The sequence below is a fragment of the Phocoena sinus genome, chromosome 17 (assembly GCF_008692025.1).
Source record: "Phocoena sinus isolate mPhoSin1 chromosome 17, mPhoSin1.pri, whole genome shotgun sequence".
Classification (NCBI taxonomy): domain Eukaryota; kingdom Metazoa; phylum Chordata; class Mammalia; order Artiodactyla; family Phocoenidae; genus Phocoena; species Phocoena sinus.
Genome location: NC_045779.1, coordinates 74863317 through 74882133, shown reverse-complemented (window position 1 = coordinate 74882133; position 18817 = coordinate 74863317). Strand labels below are relative to the sequence as shown.

General features: G+C 44.8%; 1 protein-coding gene across 1 annotated transcript in view; it reads left to right on the top strand.

The window, feature by feature from the left end:
- FAM135B (family with sequence similarity 135 member B) overlaps positions 1 to 18817 on the top strand; it is a 163038-nt gene that overhangs the window by 24888 nt on the left and 119333 nt on the right. The window contains exon 2 of the mRNA XM_032610155.1: positions 11978 to 12057. Within this exon, the coding sequence (XP_032466046.1) occupies positions 11978 to 12057 (80 nt within the window). The remainder of the gene's footprint in view (positions 1 to 11977; positions 12058 to 18817) is intronic.

The following is an 18817-nucleotide window of genomic DNA, read 5'->3' as shown; positions in this document are numbered from 1 at the left end:
CAAATGGAGCTAAGGGACTTCTTTATTGTGGTTCCGTCTGAACAGTTTTGTAGAAATAAGGATTTGATGGATGAGGAAATGGACATCTCTACACAGACAAGGAAATCCCTTGAAATCTCCAGATATGCCTTCAAGCTCCTGTTAGCTTTTATATCAAAAGGCAATTAAGAGGCATAGCAGCTGAGGGAAGACAATTAACCAAGGTGGTGACGATGTCTTTTCTTTTTTTAAAAAAATTTTATTTTTAGTTACGTTGGGTCTTTGTTGCTGCGTGCAGGCTTTCTCTAGCTGCGGCGAGCGGGGGCTACTCTTCGTTGCGGTGCGTGGGCTTCTCATTGCGGTGGCTTCTCTTGTTTCGGAGCACGGGCTCTAGGCGCATGGGTTTCAGTAGTTGTGGCACGCGGGTTCAGTAGTTGTGGCTTGCGGGCTCTAGAGTGCAGGCTCAGTAGTTGTGGTTTATGGGCTTAGTTGATCCGCGGCATGTGGGATCTTCCGGGACCAGGGCTCGAACCCGTGTCCCCTGCATTGTCAGGTGGATTCTTAACCACTGTGCCACCAGGGAAGCCCAACGGTGTCTTTTCAAAAGAGACACATTCTGATGGAAAGGGCTGGAAACTGGTCAGGGATTCTTTCTCCGAGAACAGTTGGCAAGTGTGTTTATTTGTCTGTCTCTGTCTATACATCCATCATCTATCAAGCCGTTTTTAATGCAAGTTTAGTACCCACTTACCCTTCGTCATAGCCCATGCATGATATATGACTCACACCAGATTACTTGTGTTTTTCCAGAACGGAAGCAGGGTAGCAGGTGACATCGTACAAAACGATGTTTGAAGCATCTTGTATTTTCTGAGTACACACGGTGTGCAGGCACCTTTCATACATTATCACATTTATTCTTACAACAGACCTACCAGAGGGGTGTTGCTACGCGTCTTTGACCAATGAAGAAACTGAGGCTCAGAGAGGTGAAATAATTTTCCTAATGTCACACCCCTGGCAGGTGGCAGCGCCAGGATTCACACCCAGGTTGGACTCCAAAGATTGTTCATTCCCAGTGTAGCATGATGCCTTCCACAAAACTATCTTTATTAAAATAATAATGGTAATAATTACATTAATTCAGCTGGTAATTATTAAAGACTTTATTTTGTGCTGTGCTAAACTTTTTTTATGTCACCCTCAGGCAACACTATGAGTTGGGTCTAATTGTTTATCTACACATTACAAGAGAGGAAATGGTAGCTCAGGAATGTTAAATAACTTTCCTAAGGTCACACCGCTGGGAGGTGATGAATGCGGGACTTAAACCAAGCTCTGTTTGATTTCACAGTCGGTACCTTTAACCACGCCACTTACACGCTCTGGGTGGTGGAGGAGGGCTATCTTGGGCTATCTGTTTATATAGTAGCAGATATTAGAGTAAATTATTTCGGAAATATCTGTTTGTAGTTCCTCATTCCCTGTCCTGCATTCTAGCCAGACTTAGCTCCCCACTATTCCCATACGCGCTCTCCAGGAAGCACCCCTCTGCAGGTCTCCAAGCCGCTCTTCCACCTTAACATTTCATTGTATCTTCCCGGCATGGCCAAGACCTACCCATTCTTCAAGGGTGAGCCGAGATGGCGCTAAGCTTCATCAATACTAACTTGTGAAATGGGTTAAAGCCTAAAGAGGTCAGGTGAGCTCACGTGCGGCCATATGCAACATGAACACAATTCCATTATAGAGCACCCCTGTCTGCCAGGATCTCAGTCATGCTCTGGGTCAGAGGCTGCGCTCTAATACCAAAGACGCGCACTGTGATTCTACGGAACATGGGCCCAGCCTTGTTACCCGGAGACCAGCATTATAAGGAGGACCTGCTGAAAATGGGTGACATTCAAGATACTGCCTTCTGCTCTAGCCACTGTGCTGTCTTCACTGGCCTTGACTCTTAGCTCACACTTCTGTTTCTTGACATGTGAGGTCTCTCCTGTATGCTGTGCTCCTTTTAAGGACCAGTTTTAATTCACTTCTGCCTTGGATGGACCCCTGCATCCTACTGAAAGCAACATCTCCCAACCTGAGCTAACCTTGCCCTTTACCTCATCCTCTCGAAAACTCTGAGAGCCCCCTTATGATGAGAATGATTGTTTGCGACATCGGCTTTCATCTCTGCTAGACTGTAAGCTCCTCGAGGACAGGGGCTGTTTTATCATCCATCTCTGGGTCCTCAGCCCCTATCTTGATGCCTTGTACCTGGCTTTGGTCAATTGACCATAAGTGAGTAGGAAGAATATGATTAAAGTGTACAGAAAACTTGCAACGGCTTTTTCCATTATCATCACTGGCATGGCTTTTCATGTTTGCGCTCTTCATGCTATTATGAGTCATCACTGGGCCGCACTTACATTTGCTGGTGACCAGTATATATATATGAGTTGACCTTAACTGGAAGAATATATGTATATATTTTATCTTTGGAGTTATAGAGCCGTGAGCTTGCATCCTAATACTAGTTATAAGCTGTAAGTGTATGAGCATATAGTTTCAGTTTTTTGAGCTTCAGTTTCCTTAAAGGAATAGTGGAGGAGATAATGATCATTTCTGAGTACTGTCCAGGTAGAACGTGACATTGTATGGAAAACGCCTGGTACGGTGCCTGACTCAGCTTGGCTTGTAAGAACGGGTGGCTTCCTTTATTCTCGCTCTGATATTGTGGTTGTTACTGTTAATATTTATGGAGTATCCAAAGCAACGATAAGATAATTTGCTCATCTATGTATATAAGATATTATCACTTAATACCAACATATATCCTAGAATTAAATTATGTCCAAATATATCGGTACGACGGGTTGGAAAATGAACCAAAGTGAGTAGTCTTGTGTTCTAGTGTGGACTCTGCAAACTAGCTTGGTGGGCTTGGGGATCACCTTCCGACTTGCTGAGTCTGCTTCCCAATGGCAACATCTAGATAAGCCACTATTTTAATAATTACAATTATAGTTTGAAAAGGAATTGGTGCTTCCCGCGTCTCATGCACTGTGCCAGGCGCTCTCCCTGTAGGGTCCCCCTTTGTTCCTTATGACCGTTGATTTTTAAGATGAGGAAACCACAGCCCAGAGAGGTCAAATGAATTGCTCAAGGTCACGCACCTCGTAAGAGGTGAGTCGGTATTTAACACCTGGTCTGTGTGAGGTACAAGCCAGAGCTCTGAGGTTCCGCCACGTGTTTTCGTTCCGTGCCTCTGGTCCCTGTACACAAAAGACCTGTGAGTTGCGTTTGCTCCCCAACCCTGCCCCCAGCCTCTGACATCCTGGACCTCGTTGCTGGATCAGGTCTTACCCATTAGAAAAAGTCTCTCTGCAGATACCCTCGGCCCAGTGTGATACTGCACAGCACATTTTCTGGTCTGCGGTTCTAAATCACCCATGTCATTTAAAGCTGTGTGAGAAGCTTGCTTCCACCCAACGTCATTTAATCCACGCGACACAAATGTGAAGAAAAGAAAATGCTGCCTACAGTCCAAAAGAGAACCTGCACCCGTCGAGTACGCACCGGCGCCAGGCATCTTTGATGACATCCCGTCCCACGTTGGCTCTCGAGAGGGAACCTTCATTTTACCTGCAGATGGTGCTTTTCTGGGTGACATAGAGACTGGCGCTGGCAACACCGACACATGGCCACTCATGCACATTAGAACCCCCACGTGGGTTGACTCGTTAGGTAGGAACAACAGGTCCAGCGGCCAGTGTGAATGAAAACAGCAGCGGGAGATGCCAGGATGGGGAAGCACGTTTGTTTCAGTGTTCCAGCAGCTCTGCAACCTCGTTTTTGATAGATAGCACTTCCAACTAGGCTACTTGCGTTGCGGCTTCGAGTTCCTTAAGTGGCCTGCTTTTATGAACAGGAACGTTTGTTTGTGAGCCTAGTTGGGTTGATACGTAAAAATAACAATAGCAAAAATAATACCCGTGATTTACGGCAGTCCACTGTTGCTCTGCACCTTGGCTTTTATTTCTTTCGATATCAACTCTGGAAGGGACCTGATAGCCCCTTTGCAAATGAGAAAACTGAAGTTCAGAGAGTTTAAATTGTCTTCAGTCACACAAAAAACATCGTTATCCGTGGCTGTAGTTTGGTTTTTAATGTGAATAAGAAGAGGTGAAAATAGGGGAGGAATTATAGATATTTCGTTCTGACTTGCAAGTCTGTATTCAAAGGGCACCCATCTTGTGAAGGTCATTCTTCTTCCAGCTCGTAGGAGAATTATCCCAGGAACCTAACTGGTATAGCTTTATTCACTGAGGTGTCTCTGAGCACTAAGATAGATTTTTCCAGAAGCCTCGGCAGTTTGAGTCCCACCCAACGGTGACTTTCTTGGAATTTTCCCAAAGTGCCCGCTTCTTTACTCTGTTCAGGTTTCAGATTCCCTTTCTTTAAAAGAATGGAGTGGTGATGGTACCAAGAGGAGGGGGCAGCAGTGGTGCACTGATGCATGTTTAAAACTGGCTCCAAAGGAAAAAAAGAGTCGAAACACTGGCCAATTTCCCTGACGCATATATACCCATCATGGCCAATTTCAAGCTACCAACTTGAAGGCAAAGAACCTGAAGTTTTGCAGTATTGACACACCACTGCCTGGTAGGGGATGTGCCACTTAAACATGCAATAACTCTGTAAATGGGTTTCTGTAGACATTTGATTTAAAAACAGTTTGAGGGCTTCCCCTGGTGGCGCAGTGGTTGAGAGTCCTGCCTGCCAATGCAGGGGACACGGGTTCGAGCCCTGGTCTGGGAAGATCCCACGTGCCGCGGAGCAACTGGGCCCGTGAGCCACAATTACTGAGCCTGCGCGTCTGGAGTCTGTGCTCCGCAACAAGAGAGGCCACGATAGTGAGAGGCCCGCGCACCGTGATGAAGAGTGGCCCCCGCTTGCCACAACTAGAGAAAGCCCTCGCACGGAAACAAAGACCCAGCACAGCCATAAATAAATAAATAAAGCAAACTGTCAACAAGTAAAAATAAATAAACACTATTATATTAAAAAAAAAGTTTGATTGAACACGTATATTAAGTAACCACAACTCAGTTTTGCCATTAGTGTTTGTGTGTGTGTGTGTGTGTGTGTGTATGTGGTCTGTTGTCCACACACTCTGTTGGAGAATGACAGTGAGTTAGGTTCAGCTACACAAAGAGATCCCTCTTCCTCCAGGAAGTAGCTTTAAACTCTGGTGGACCAAAACTGTCTGCTTTGTTTCTACTAAAAAGTCCAACCTGGAATCTTAGATTTTAATGGCTTAATGCATGGTAAAGCTAAGCTCTCCACTGCCAAGAGAAAGTCAGGGAGAGAAGTCAGATTGCCTCTGTCACGTCTTCTGAGTTTTTCCCCATAGAAAATATGGCCCCAGGGACGGTCTGGAATCAGATTCCATCAGGAAAGATTGTGTTTGGCTTCAGACATGTGACCGACCCTGACTTAAATACCCACAGGGTGTCACAAGAAATCCAGACGCAGACAGCATCACTGTGCCACTGATGCCACCAGGGATGCAGACTTCTGTGTTTCTGATCAACCATCCTTTCCACATGGCTTTCGTCCCCACAGCTGAAAGGTGGCTGCTTTAACATCCACTCCTGTTTTCTGTCTGTGCCAAGTCAGAGAAGGGACACACAACCCAAAAGGTCCATACACCTGAGGCTGCTTCTTCCAAAAGCTTTCTGCTTTGCTCCATCTGACAGGGTATGCTTTTCTCGCCATAACCAGGAGAGGATCTTAAGATCTCTCCTGGCTGCAAGGGACTCCAGAGGGAGAGTTTTTTTTTTTTTTTTTTTTTTGCTGTACGTGGACCTCTCCACTGTTGTGGCCTCTCCCGCTGCGGAGCACAGGCTCCGGACACGCAGGCTCAGCGGCCATGGCTCACGGGCCCAGCCGCTCCGCGGCAATGTGGGATCTTCCCAGACCGGGGCACAAACCCGCGTCCCCTGCATCAGCGGGTGGACTCTCAACCGCCGCGCCACCAGGGAAGCCCCTGGGAGAGTATTCTTGAGTGCACACTGCTTTCCCTGACAAAGTCTGTTATTTTTTATTGTAAGGAAGGAGGGAATTATGGATGCTTAGCAGACAGTTCACAGTATGATTACCACCCAGACCCTTCTGGATCAGCAGGGAGCTGGGGATACGGGAATGAGGAGGGTGCTCAGAGTAAACGTCAGTGGAGTCTGACTCAATTATTATAATCGTTGTTTTGATGCTGTTAAAGTATCCAGACAAATTTTGCTAAAATATTAAAGGGGACTTTTCTTGAAAAAGTATCTCATTGTTTGCTACCGAAGCCAGTAAATTCCAACAAATGGATTGTAGTCCTGTCGTGGTGGGTGGATACTGTGAGAACAGATGAGTCAGTCTATGAGTGTGTAGTGAAAATATATTGGTCATTTCCTGGGTCTTTATTTTTTTACTGTTGTTAACTTTTTGGAGCATCAAGCCTCTCTTATTGGCAAGACTTCCTTTGTTTCCCTGCTAGGCCAGAGAGTTTCACCCCCAAATCAGTGGGTCTTCCACTTTCAGGTTGGGTCACACAGCCATTAACAGGCAGAGTTTAAGAACTCACATTCTTAACCACTGTGCTATATTGCCCCTGAAGACTCAAAGAAAGATGATGTTTTCCAGCCATATGGGCAAAGCCATATCATAGTAGAGCACTACATCTTGTGTCCGCCACTTTGTATTATCATGCAGTATGTGTCCCAGGCATCTCTGAACCTTGTCCCACCCAGACCCTCACCTTTCCCCCAGTTTCACCCCAGCTGTGAGGTTGGAGGATAGATAGGGATGGTGTTTGGGAGAGGATGTCTACTTCACACACATCATACACCAGTATTTTATCTTTAATGGAATATGGAGGTTGAGAATCATACCCAGGGCTTTCCATGCACTGCCCTGTACATACCTCATGACAGTTCTGTGAGGTCATTACAGGTGTCATCACCCATGAGGAAAGGGGCTCAGAGAAGGAAAGTTACTGTCTCCATTTGCCTGCTGGGCTCTGGATCCTAGGCGTTTTGACTCCAGACTCTGTGTTGACCTTTCCGCAAACACAGTGATTTGTATTTTAGGTCATGTCAAATGTCCCTGGGTCCCAGAGTGGTGGTTTCATAATATGTCTGATATAAAAGTGGTTATGACAAAATGCCATAGATCTCTGTATTCCCGTTATAGAATAGGATTTCTAGTTTTATTAGTATTAAAAGAATTGCTCGTGGATCCTGAGTCACACAGTTTTAGATGTTGGGATTGGACTGTATATACCTGTGGTTTGACGGAATTCCTCGTATTGGAATTTTCATTCATTCATACTTTCCTCTGGCACTAAATGAATGTCAGCTGTGTGTCAGCACCATGTTAGTTGCAGGAAATACAAAGATGAATAGGGTGTGGCTTCTCCTTCAGCAGCTGGTGGTGATGGATATCTCTGTAGTCCACTGAGAACTGATGTTGATGAGATGCTTTTCTGTCCTTAGCACAGTGCCCTTAGTAAGAGCTCTAAGGGACACAGAAGCGAAAAGTATCATTCTCGTTCTCACTGTGTTTTTGAGAAAACAGGGGGAAATACATTAGTGATCAGAATGAGTGGTTGGGCTTCTGGGGATAAAAAGGTGATGGGGAAATTGAGGTGAGCTTATGAAGGTTGAGGCACCAGGCTTTGCCATCATATGAGTGTACAACCATTTATTTAATCTTTCTTTGTTGTTCTGATTTTTCATTATTATAAAATCACACACACACACACACACACTTTTAAAGTTAGCTTCCTAGGATAGAGCTATTGGGTCAAGGAAAATAAACATATTTGAGATTCTTGCCAAATTGCTTTCCGGAAAGGCTGTCGTGATTTTTCATTTCTACCAACAGTGTAGAAAAGTACAGCTCTCATTGTACTTAAAATACTTTTTTTGTTGATTAGCAACTGTAATTCCATCTGCAACCTTAATTCTTGTTTCACAGCTTCTGAAGGTTAGGATGTAGATGTCTTTGGAAGGGACATTAGTCTACCTGCCACATTAGGTAAAGGGCATGGTTCAGTGGATGGAAGCCAATAGAGGATGACTATTTTATTATCACTTCCCAAAAGGGGTTCTGTGGAAATCTAGACTCTTCAAGCATACCAGCACATTGTCTGAAGTTTTCCACTTCCTGGTCTTAACTTCTCCGTTCCTTCTGACTGGTACTCATCCCCCATATTCTCCTACCACTTGTTCGTTCTCCAAGGATTGGAGCCAACTGCTCCCTTCTTCATGGTGTCTTCCTTGAGTCACCACAGCTGGAAAAAGGTGGCTTTAAGGTGGTTAAAGGTTATCTATTTGAAGCAATAAGGTTATTCTAGGAGATGCGCTAACATTCTTTACCAAATATGTGAACTCGGACAAATTCCTTCATCTCTAGGGTTAGTTTTCTAATTTAAAGATGGAAGTCATGGTAAGTGCATCACAGATTTTCTGAAGGGATCAAACAGTATCATGTATATCATATATGACATGGTTTGTGAATTTATGACCTGGCGGGACCTTCATGTCAGACAAAAGAGAATTGCTAAAGGGGTTTAAATATTCTGTGTAATCAAGCCAGAAGCCAAATGGACCAACCTAATTGAAACTTACTTCTTTCAACATAAGCCTGTAAAGCATCTGAAGTGCAAGATGACTAGTTCTTTGAAATAAGGTTCAGTAGCACCAGTGCTTTTATTAAAGAGGAAGAATTCAGACAGTGCTCTGGAGTTGGTTATAAAAGTGTTATAATTCTGCAACAAAATGTGATTCCTATGAGATGTAACAGGCAAAACCAAATTAGTATTATTTCTGGAGTTAGAACCTCGTTAACTACTTTAGCTAAGTAGTTAAATACCTCCAATGACTCAATGTCTTCTTTGGTTGACACTTGAGATGATGTTTTCTTTTACAAAGGCCTTATGGAGGGTCAAACAAGATGGCATACATGGAAGCTCCTAGAACAGATCCTAGCTCAGAGATGCTTAATAAATCTTGAGCGTACCTGCAACTGCTTCCAGCACAGTCTGATAGAAAAGTGATACATAGCCTCTGGCAACGAATGACCTATTTTATGTTCGGAGAGGAAAAGCCATTAGAATATTACAACTGCTGGTGGTACAATTTGTGCCTCTTCCTTTGATGATGAAATTATTGAAATGCACTGGTCTTTTATTATGGAAACACTAAAAGCGACATCTTGTATTTATATAAATTAGAGTTGGCCAATTATTGGCCCATGGAGATTTAGCCTGAAAATGTGCTTTATCTTGTCAACACAGTGCTTTATTGTTAACGCCCTGGCCATGGTCGCTGCTGCTAATTGTCTTTGCTGTTGCTCTTGTCATTATCATTGATTTAGGAACCAAGAAAATCCGAATTTCTGTCTTCCCTTGAAAAACGGAAAGAGCTAGCATTGCATAGCCAACATTTCTGCACAGTGGTAGTTAGCTACTGCTAAGTAGCAGCTATCTCCGATAGGCAGTGCAGGGACCTTCTCCTCTGCCTCGGCCTCCCTCTCACAGATGACGCTGTCCATGGTTATTTGTTATTGTGTTTCCCCTGTAAATTTCATGATGGTGGTAAATGTTCAGCTTATGTGAATTGTTCCCTTATGTGGGGAGCCTGGATCTCTACCCTCCACACAGCAGTCACAAGGGCACAAATACGTTATGTTCCTGGGAACCTCCGGTCACATTTTCATCCATTGGTCAATACATAAGCCTGTTTTAGGTGTGTTTCTGTTTAAACGCATATATATATATATATATATATATATATATATATATATTCATCTGGCTCTGGTTCGTTAACACTGAACTCATGACTGACAGCAGTGTAACTCATACCAGAACAAAGCCTGTCTAACACACTGTTTTCTGTGTGAGGCACATCACAGCCTTCTTGCTTTTCGGAACACATTAGACAGGACTTTACCTCTACACTCAGAGGCCATTTTAAATACCAAAAATAAGCTCCAACCAAAAAGCCTGCTTTCTGTAGGGAAAGGACCAGGAAAGAAGCAGCCTAGCAAGACAGAAAATTTTTGACAATAGTAGTTCTACCCTAGCCAAGCAACACAGGAAAAACAGTGGCTTCACCTCCACCCACACCAGCAAAGGCCAAGTGGGAGCCTAGATGTTCACCACTGCTAAGCTGTAACAAGCCACACCTTTCCCCCACCTGGCAAGAGCAGGTCTCCAGTAGGGAGCTAGATTTTCACTACTAGTGGGTAGTGACGAGAACTCCACCTAGCCTGGTTTACGTGGAGGCCCTCTGGGGAGCCTGGATCTCTACCTCGACATAGCAGTCACAAAGGCACAGATATCCCCAAGAGATCTTTGACAAAGTTTCAAAAGCAATTCTATAAAGCCTTTCCAATAAACGGTCCTGAAGCAACTGGACATCCACAGGCCAAAAGAAAACAAAACAAAAATTCAACTTAAATCTCAGTCCTCATATAAAAGTTCACTCAGAGTCAATCACAGACTTAAATAAAATATAAAAATTTTAGGGAAAAAAAAATAGAGGCAAGCTTTGGGATCCAGAGCTAAGCAGAGAGTTTTTTTAAACTGGAAGCGTGATCCATAAAAAAAAATGGATAAATTCAACTTCGTCAAGATTAAAAACTTCTGTAAAATGTGTTACAGAGGGGATTAAAAGGTGAGCTACAGGGAGAGGTATATGTGGTATATGAGGCAAAAGAGAAAATGCAGAAAACTCACCATCATGTCTTTACTTGGACCTCGAGGTCCCTTGACTGTTTGCTTTCTTTTTCACCTTTAAGAATCTTCTTTTGTTTGTTTTCTATATACTGTCTAGAGTTTTTAGCTGTACTTAGTGGGGATAGAAAAAAGCATGTCTACTCTATTTTTCCTGGAAGCAGAAGTCATGACAAGTACCTTTTTCTTCTTTTCTTTTCTTTTCTTTTTTTTTTAAATCCTCATTCTACAGATACAAGTTCAGAGAAGTTGTGTGATGTACTCAAAGTTACACAGCTCTCAAATGATGTCACCCAAGCTACATAAGTGCAGTGCCAGTGGTCTTTGCTCTACATCTCCTTGGATCACCATATACACATAGACATGTCAACAGAAACATTCTCCAAGTGTATTCACAGTGCAACAGAGTCCATAGCAAAATAGCTCCCAGCTGTGAGTTCAATGAGCCATGAGAGACTGATGTGTTCATGGTCTATTTTACTTCTATTTCACTTGGTTTTATTCACGTTCTATTACACAATGGCTTTGAAATCAGTGGAAGGGGAGAACAATTATGAGGCCAGAAATGTTCCCAAGTGCTTGCAAACAAAAGGATCATTGATTGCAAAGCACAGAACTTCAAAAAGTGCTTCTGCACATGTGGCAAAAGAAGACAGATGAGAGAGTTTGCTGACGGTGTGAGAACCTGCACGATATTCTGAAATGACCGAATCTGGAAATGCGGGTGACATAATAAAAACAAAGGCACAGAACTACACTGGTAAAAATGTTTGTCAATATCCCCAGGATTAGCAGTTCAGCTGCCGTGTTTCTAAAGGAAATGTTTGTCTGTGTTGCAACCTGATAGCAATTCAGTTTGTGTATGGATTGTTCACCATGCATTAAACTTCCTATTTTTCTGTAAAATGGACTTTTTTGACTGAAGAAAAATCACACCCCTAATGTACCTGTGCCATATGACCTATCTTTTCCTTTTTCCTATTTCCATCACTACCAACCTCTTATGTGTTTCCTACGATCTCAGGTGTCTTCAGCTTGGCCCATCCCATCCCTTTCCCACTATGCTAACAAAATAAATCTCTCTTTGATGCTAGATGATCATGCATGTCGTCCAGAAACTTTCCTGGTTCCCTACAATCTTTAGGATTAAGTCTAGGTATTTTTAACAGCAGCCAACAATAAGAAATCTGATATTCAGAAGCCTGTCCTTTGTTCTTTGCTTAGGTATTATCAGATCCGAGTGACCTTGAAGGTGTCCTCAAGGATCCCCCACAGACTGAGTGCCTCCATCCTTGGGCAGACAGGTAAGCAGGAGGATGGCAGTGGGGCACTTGTTCCCCGCTGGTAAGCCTTCATTTATCACTGTAAGCCAGGGCTTAGCAGAGTGCTAGATACATAAAGGCACTCAGTAAATCATTGTTGAATGCTGAATGAGTGGGTTTTGGAAATGGAGACCCACTGTTGCCTTGACCATGTGTGTACGTTATTGCAAGGGGGACCTGGATGAAGGAAAAAACAAACAAACACTCTCCCAGGAGCAGCTGGCATCTGAGGATAAACCTGGCTGTGGAGGTTGGCTAACGTCAAGTCAGGGAGGAAGAGGAAGGGAAATGGCATCCAGCAGATAGGTAAGAAGAAACCTGTTGTTGAAGAGAATTTGATATCATCTAGGTATAGGGGACTGAGTCAGCAGGCAGGTGTGGTAGCACTTTCTGTGCACAGCAAGGAGTCAATGCAACACTCCTAGGGAAGAAGGATTGCCAAGAACAATCCAGGTTCTAACCTTGGAGAAGCTGGAGTATTAGTAGGTATCCAGGGCTCCCAGCAGTTTCAGTGTAATAGTGTTGAGTCCGAAATATAGAGCTTATTACATAAAAAATAAGGCTAGGCGTCAAGGTTATATTCTAACAGAAATATTTTCATTAGTAAATTGGGGAGAATGTATAGATCAGCCAGACCTGAAGAAGAAGAAACACTTCGGGATGGAAGCGGAAGTATGGAGATAAAAAGACAGAACTAGGTGAAAACTGCTTAACTTTCACTGTACAAGGTAGCCAAGAATATTATAGAAATCATATCCAGGAGAGTAAGAGTTCCAGTCATAGCTACGCTTCCAAAAATTCATCTGGAGTTGCCCTGGCAATTAGACCAACCCATTGTTGACAGTGATATTATGGTGAGTAAAACTGCTTGCAGTTGAATAACCACAAAGTGGGAGTGTAGATGTGGTGACCTGTTTATCTCGGAGTGGGAGATTCGGGGCAGAGTAGGCTACTTGGACCATGTAAGGGACAATCAGGGGAGGCTGATGGTTTTATGGGCAACAGGTTGACTCAAGCCTGTGATACAGAAAGAGAAAGATACTGGAGACCACTGCTGGAGACCACTGGCTCCTCCCCTGACTCTGGAAAGAGTTAAGCATTAAGTAGTAGTCAAGGCTCCACATTTCCAGGGAGGTCCTTCTCTTCCACCCTTCACTCTCCTCCTCTCTCCAGGAAATAAATCAGGCATCTAAGACTGGTGGTCACTCCCTCTCCTATGTGTATTCAGGACGCCTGCAGTTCCCCCACTGTGCTACCACCTGTGTCGTGCTCCTTCCCCAACCCAGCTTCTGCCAGAAGAAAGTTCATGGAAGTGAATGAGAAAGTAGAAGATTTGAACCCAAATCTTGCAGGAACTAGTCATGTGATCCCAGGCGTTAACAACTTGAGCTTCATTTCCTCACCTGAAACATGAGGATAAATATCCATCCTCTGTAGGGCTTTGTCTTAGACATTATAGCTCTAATTTTGTTTATTTGGGTCCTCTCTCTTTTCTTCTTGGTGAGCCTGGCCAGAGGTTTGTCAATTTTGTTTACTCTTTCAAAGAACCAGTTCTTGGTTTTACCGATTCTTTTTCTACTGTTTTTTAAATCTCTATTTATTTCCTCCCTGATCTTTATTATCTCCTTCCTTCTGCTGACTTTAGGTTTTGTTTGTTCTTCTTTTTCTAATTCTTTTAGGTGGAGGGTTAGGTTGTTTATTTGAGATTCTTCTTGTTTCTTAAAGAAGGCTTGTATTGCTATGAACGTTCCTCTAAGAACTGCTTTTGCTGCATCCCATAGATTTTATATGGTTGTACATCTTGGAGATTATAAATGAAAAGGGCGTTTTATATTTTACAGAGATTATTAAGGTAAATGTCCCAGGTTAGGAACTGGCACAAAGTAAGTGTCCAATCAGTCTGACGTGTGAGTGGTCACCTGATCAGGGGTTTGAAGCTGGGTTCTGGTCTCAGGGACAAGGCTGGACCTGGAAGTCAAGTGGGATTAATGCTTAGCTGACTTGATGGATGCCATCCCCAGGTCCCCGACAAAGGACTCTGCTTCTTCTCGTGACTGTGTAGCTCAAGAGCTCAGTCCCTGTCTCTGGCTGAGCTGTCTCTTGGAGCTGAGAGGCCCAGCTGTGAGGATCAGAGGACTGCTGGGCGTCCAACAGCCGGCAGAGCCCAGCAAGCAGCTTGGGGAAAGGAGGACTCCTGCTGGAGCTGCACAGAGACAAAAAAAAAGAAAAATGAAATGCAGTTTGGGGAAAAAAAGGCTATTTTCTTCTTTGGTCTAGTTTGACATGGGGATAATTGTGGACCACTTGGTAGGCCCTTGAGTTTACATGAGTATGATATTTAGAACAGAAGGCCCATATGGAGGTCAGCAGTAATTACAGTAGGGATGGCTCCATGGGTGAGGAATAGATAGTGTTTGCGATTTCTTCCTCAAGGTGAATTTTCCAATTTTAGTGTTTTCAGTTAGACGTTGCCTCATTACAAAGCACTCCGAAGCTTAGTGGTTCAAAACAACAATTTATTCTTGATGTTTTGAGTTGGCTGGGCTCAGCCAGGTCATTTGTACACTGCTTTCAGCTGGGATCTCAGTGGAGGACAGATTACCCACGATCATAACATCAGACGTGTCTTCACACACATCTGATCTCTCAGTTGAGGTGGCTGAACTGCCTAAGGGAATGGTCCAGCTGTCTCCAGCTGGGTGTCCAACTTCTTCTATGGTAGCTCAGGTCACCAAGGGAAAGAAAATGGAAGATTCCAGGTCTCTTAAGGGCTAGACTGGGAAATGGCACAGGGTCTGTCCTCCACATTCCATTGGTCAAGGCCGATTGCAAGGCCAGTCCAGCTTCAAGGCAGGAGTGGAATATTCTCCAACCCTTCATGGAGCAACTTCTGTATGTACAGCAAAGGGAGAATGTTTCAGCAGTCACATTTACATCCAGTCACCCAGACATATTTCCCGTTACCTGCATGTAGTTCTCAGTAGAAAAGAAAATATATATATATGTTTAGTCGAGTACTGATATATTGAGAAATCACCAGAAGGAGTCAAAACACTTGATGTCGTTGACACTTATTAGTTGAGTGATCCTATTGGGACAAATCATTTAATTTGTTATTTTGGTTGCATTTATCTCTAAAACAGAAATAGGAAAAGCTTTCTCTGTCTAAAGAGGCAGAATTCAGGAGTGGTGCAGGACACACACTCAGAAATTTCTGCGTTCAAATCCTGCTTCCGACTCTTCTCAGCCATGTGGATTTAGGAAAGTTATTTTAGCCAATTTGGTGTTTTGGGTTCTTCACCTATAAAGTGGGGCTGGTAGGAGGTCCCTACCTCATAGGTTTATGTTAAGGTTTGAACGAGTTATGCAAGGAAATGACTAGAATGGTCCTGGCACACGGTAAGCCCACAATAACCACTAGCAAGCGTAAGTGATGCTATTATGCATTCAGTAGTTGTTTACTTAGTAGCAGCTGCCCCAGGCTGGTCCCATGGAACACATCCCTGGGGATGAGAAGGTTCCTTCCTGCTCTGGAGGCACCCACAGTCTTCCTGGGGAGACAGAAGTGTCACACTAACAAATACAGTAGAGGTGGAAGCTGACACAGCTCATCTGAGACAGTGAGAGCTGGAAGGGTGAGCAGAAGTTGGCCGTGCAGGCCAAGGAAGGGAAGGATGTTCTCGGCAGAGGTACCAGGCCCCGATGTCCCTGGGACCTGAGCAAGGGTGTTCCTGGGATGATGAGAGATCTGGCGTGGCGGGTGATAAGGACGGAGACAAAATGAGAAGAGAAACCTTGGCGGCCAGGTTTGGAGGCCACGATGTGCCATGTGGAGCAGATTGATTTCGTCTCAGAGGCACAGCCAGATGAAATGAAAGCACTAGGAAGACATAAATCCAATGCTGTTCAAGCACAAGACGTTGCTGCACAAATTAAGGGGCAGAATTATACAGTCTTTCTCTCTTTTTAGATATATCTGTTCTCTGGTAGCCATATGATATGGAAATGTGTTTCAACCATGTAGGTGACTTGGATTCTGCTTCTCTAGATGGGAAATACTTTGGCGTTGGGTTTTCCGAGGTAGGTGTTTATGATTTGATTCTGTGAATAAGAAAAAATAGTAACTCCCCATGTGAAATGTAGCCATAACCTGTATACTATGGTGTTTTCTTTTCTTCTGTACTTTTAAAAAAGGTGACTTGGGACAGGTTTCTGTGGTAAATGGATAGTTCCTTCTTGTCTGAGGTAGCGACATAGCTTGTAAAATAGACTAGGACAGACTCTGAGCTTGTACCAGGTAAGAGCAGTCCTCCCCTGGGCATTCTAGAAAGATGACCACATTACAGAAGGGACATGTGTGTGAACAGGTGACTGTACCCCAACTGGAACAGTGCATCACATCTGCTCCTGGCGCTTGGTGCCAGGCATAAAGGGAGCTACTTCTCTGTAGATGTGGAAGAGTGGGTGATTCGGGCCAGTGGTCAGTACGACTCTGAAGGCCACTGGGTCTTGGTCATCACCCAAAATAGAAAAGTATGAATTGTAGGTGATCCCCTAATTGTTCACTGACACCAGGATATCCCTGGGCTGTTCCAAACCTTTTCAAGTTCCTCCTATAAGCCGAAGTCCTGGGTGCCAAGAGGTACAGAGGTGAATGATGGTCAATGAAAATATAAGGGTCAAGGGATTCCAGGAAGAGAAACCAGAAGTAAGAAATTAAGGGCTTCCCTGGTGGCGCAGTGGTTGAGAGTCCGCCTGCCGATGCAGGGGACACGGGTTCGTGCCCCGGTCTGGGAGGATCCCACATGCCGCGGAGCGGCTGGGCCCGTGGGCCATGGCTGCTGAGCCTGCGCGTCCAGAGCCTGTGCTCCGCAACGGGAGAGGCCACCACAGTGAGAGGCCCGCATACCTCAAAAAAAAAAAAAAGAAATTAAAAAAAAAATGTGATTCTGTTTGCTTCAAAGGCTTACATTTTGTGGGTCTCACAGCTTTCTTCTCTCTTCGGAGTTCAGGGTTACGGGTAATTGGCATGTCTGCATCTGTGAATGAATGTTACGGATACGTAGCCTTGGCGATTTCCTTCCACCAAAATGATGCTATTTAATAGATTGTGCAGTCCTTCCTACCTGGAGACGTTAAAAAAAATATTATTTTCCCTTAGAGGGATGATCACTTAAGGGAAAATAGGGGGAGGGGGAGGGGTGCTGCCTAAACCGATTGAGGCTGTGCTAGGCGGTTCGGCCCAGGCATCTGCTAGTCACCACTCATCGAAGCAGGAGAAAGGATGAGCAGTAAATTGTGAACGTGTAAAAATGGCCGTGATTAGTTTTAGTCATGTTTTGAGAGGTAATTTCCCTTTCCATTAAGCAGAAGCTTTTATGCGTTTCACCGTGTTAAGGGGTGGGGAGAGACATTTATTCTTCAAATGAATCAAACTAACTTCTTTTCAGGGTCCATTAACGTACCCCTACGTATCAAATATGCTTGTTTTCATGGAGAATGTTAAACAGGTAAAACACTCCAGCTCCCAGGCTCTGAGTGCCCACCTGGGGCCAGAGGAGACTGATGCTCAGGGCTGTCAGGAAGGATGTGCCTGGGTGAGCCGAGGCTTGAAGGATGCTCTCCCCTCTGGTCCTCGCAGCAGTCAACTGAGAAACACCGAAGCCAGGGCCCCTCACCTTGGACTCCCAGTGCAAGCTGGGAATCTGCTCTGCCAGCTGGTGCGGTGACCCAGCTCCCTGGGGGTCCAAGTCAGAATTGTTGCCTATCCTTTGTCCTTGAGATCAAGTCTTAAAGTCTGCTTGACCTCCAAGGTTCTTCTTTGGGAAGCTTTCTCCAGTCTCTTGTACCACGGTTCACGCCTCTCTGCCTCTGCTTTTGCTTTCCATGCCTATCCCTCCTTTCCTCACCCTCTCACCCCGCTAGTCCCACTAGGCTGGCAGAAAGGATTTATGCTGGTTCTCCAAGGGCGATCCCTTGCCCCTGGCAGAATTGCTCCTTCCCTGTCTGAGCATATCCTCTTCACTACCTGTACACACACAGCACGTGCCCCTCCCCCATTTGTGGGCTTCTCCTGCCCCTTTGCTCTCAGTACCTGCACCTGGGACTTTCCCTGGAGGACCGCCCCAGGCTCCCAGAAGCGCTCTGCCCAAGATCTGAACGTGCCTGGGAGTTGGAAGCCCACCGTCCCCCATCCCCTCCCCACCCAACCCCTGCCATGAACCAGTGAGTATTAGTGCAGGGATACAGAAGCCCATCTCCCGTCTCACGATGGGACAGACTGAGATGTAGCTCACCCTCCAGAGTCCCCTGCAGGATCAGGCTGGCGCTGCCTTCTTGGGGACCTGTGCTGAAATGCACCCTTGCCTGTCTTCCTTCCTTTCCCTGCCCTGTGTCCCCACGTCCCAGGTGGTCTCACTGGGCACACCTGTGCTAAATCACCTGCACACAGGTCCTCTTCTCTGGATGTGCTGTTCATCATCTGTGTCCAGAAACCACTAGAAGAGGTACTGCAGTTCGTTCATTATCATATATGAGGTGTGGTGTGAAGTTAGCCAGACCTGCGTTCACCTGGGTTCCTTGTGACCCTGAGCCAGTAGCCTTTGGGTTTAATCCCTATAGAAATGACCCTGAGGGCTGTTTTGGGGATCAGTTAATGTACTGTATATGGGTAGTGAATGGACTTCCTGTCGCATTGGGAGCCTGCATGTACACCTACACATCAAAGCGTGACCTCCTTGAT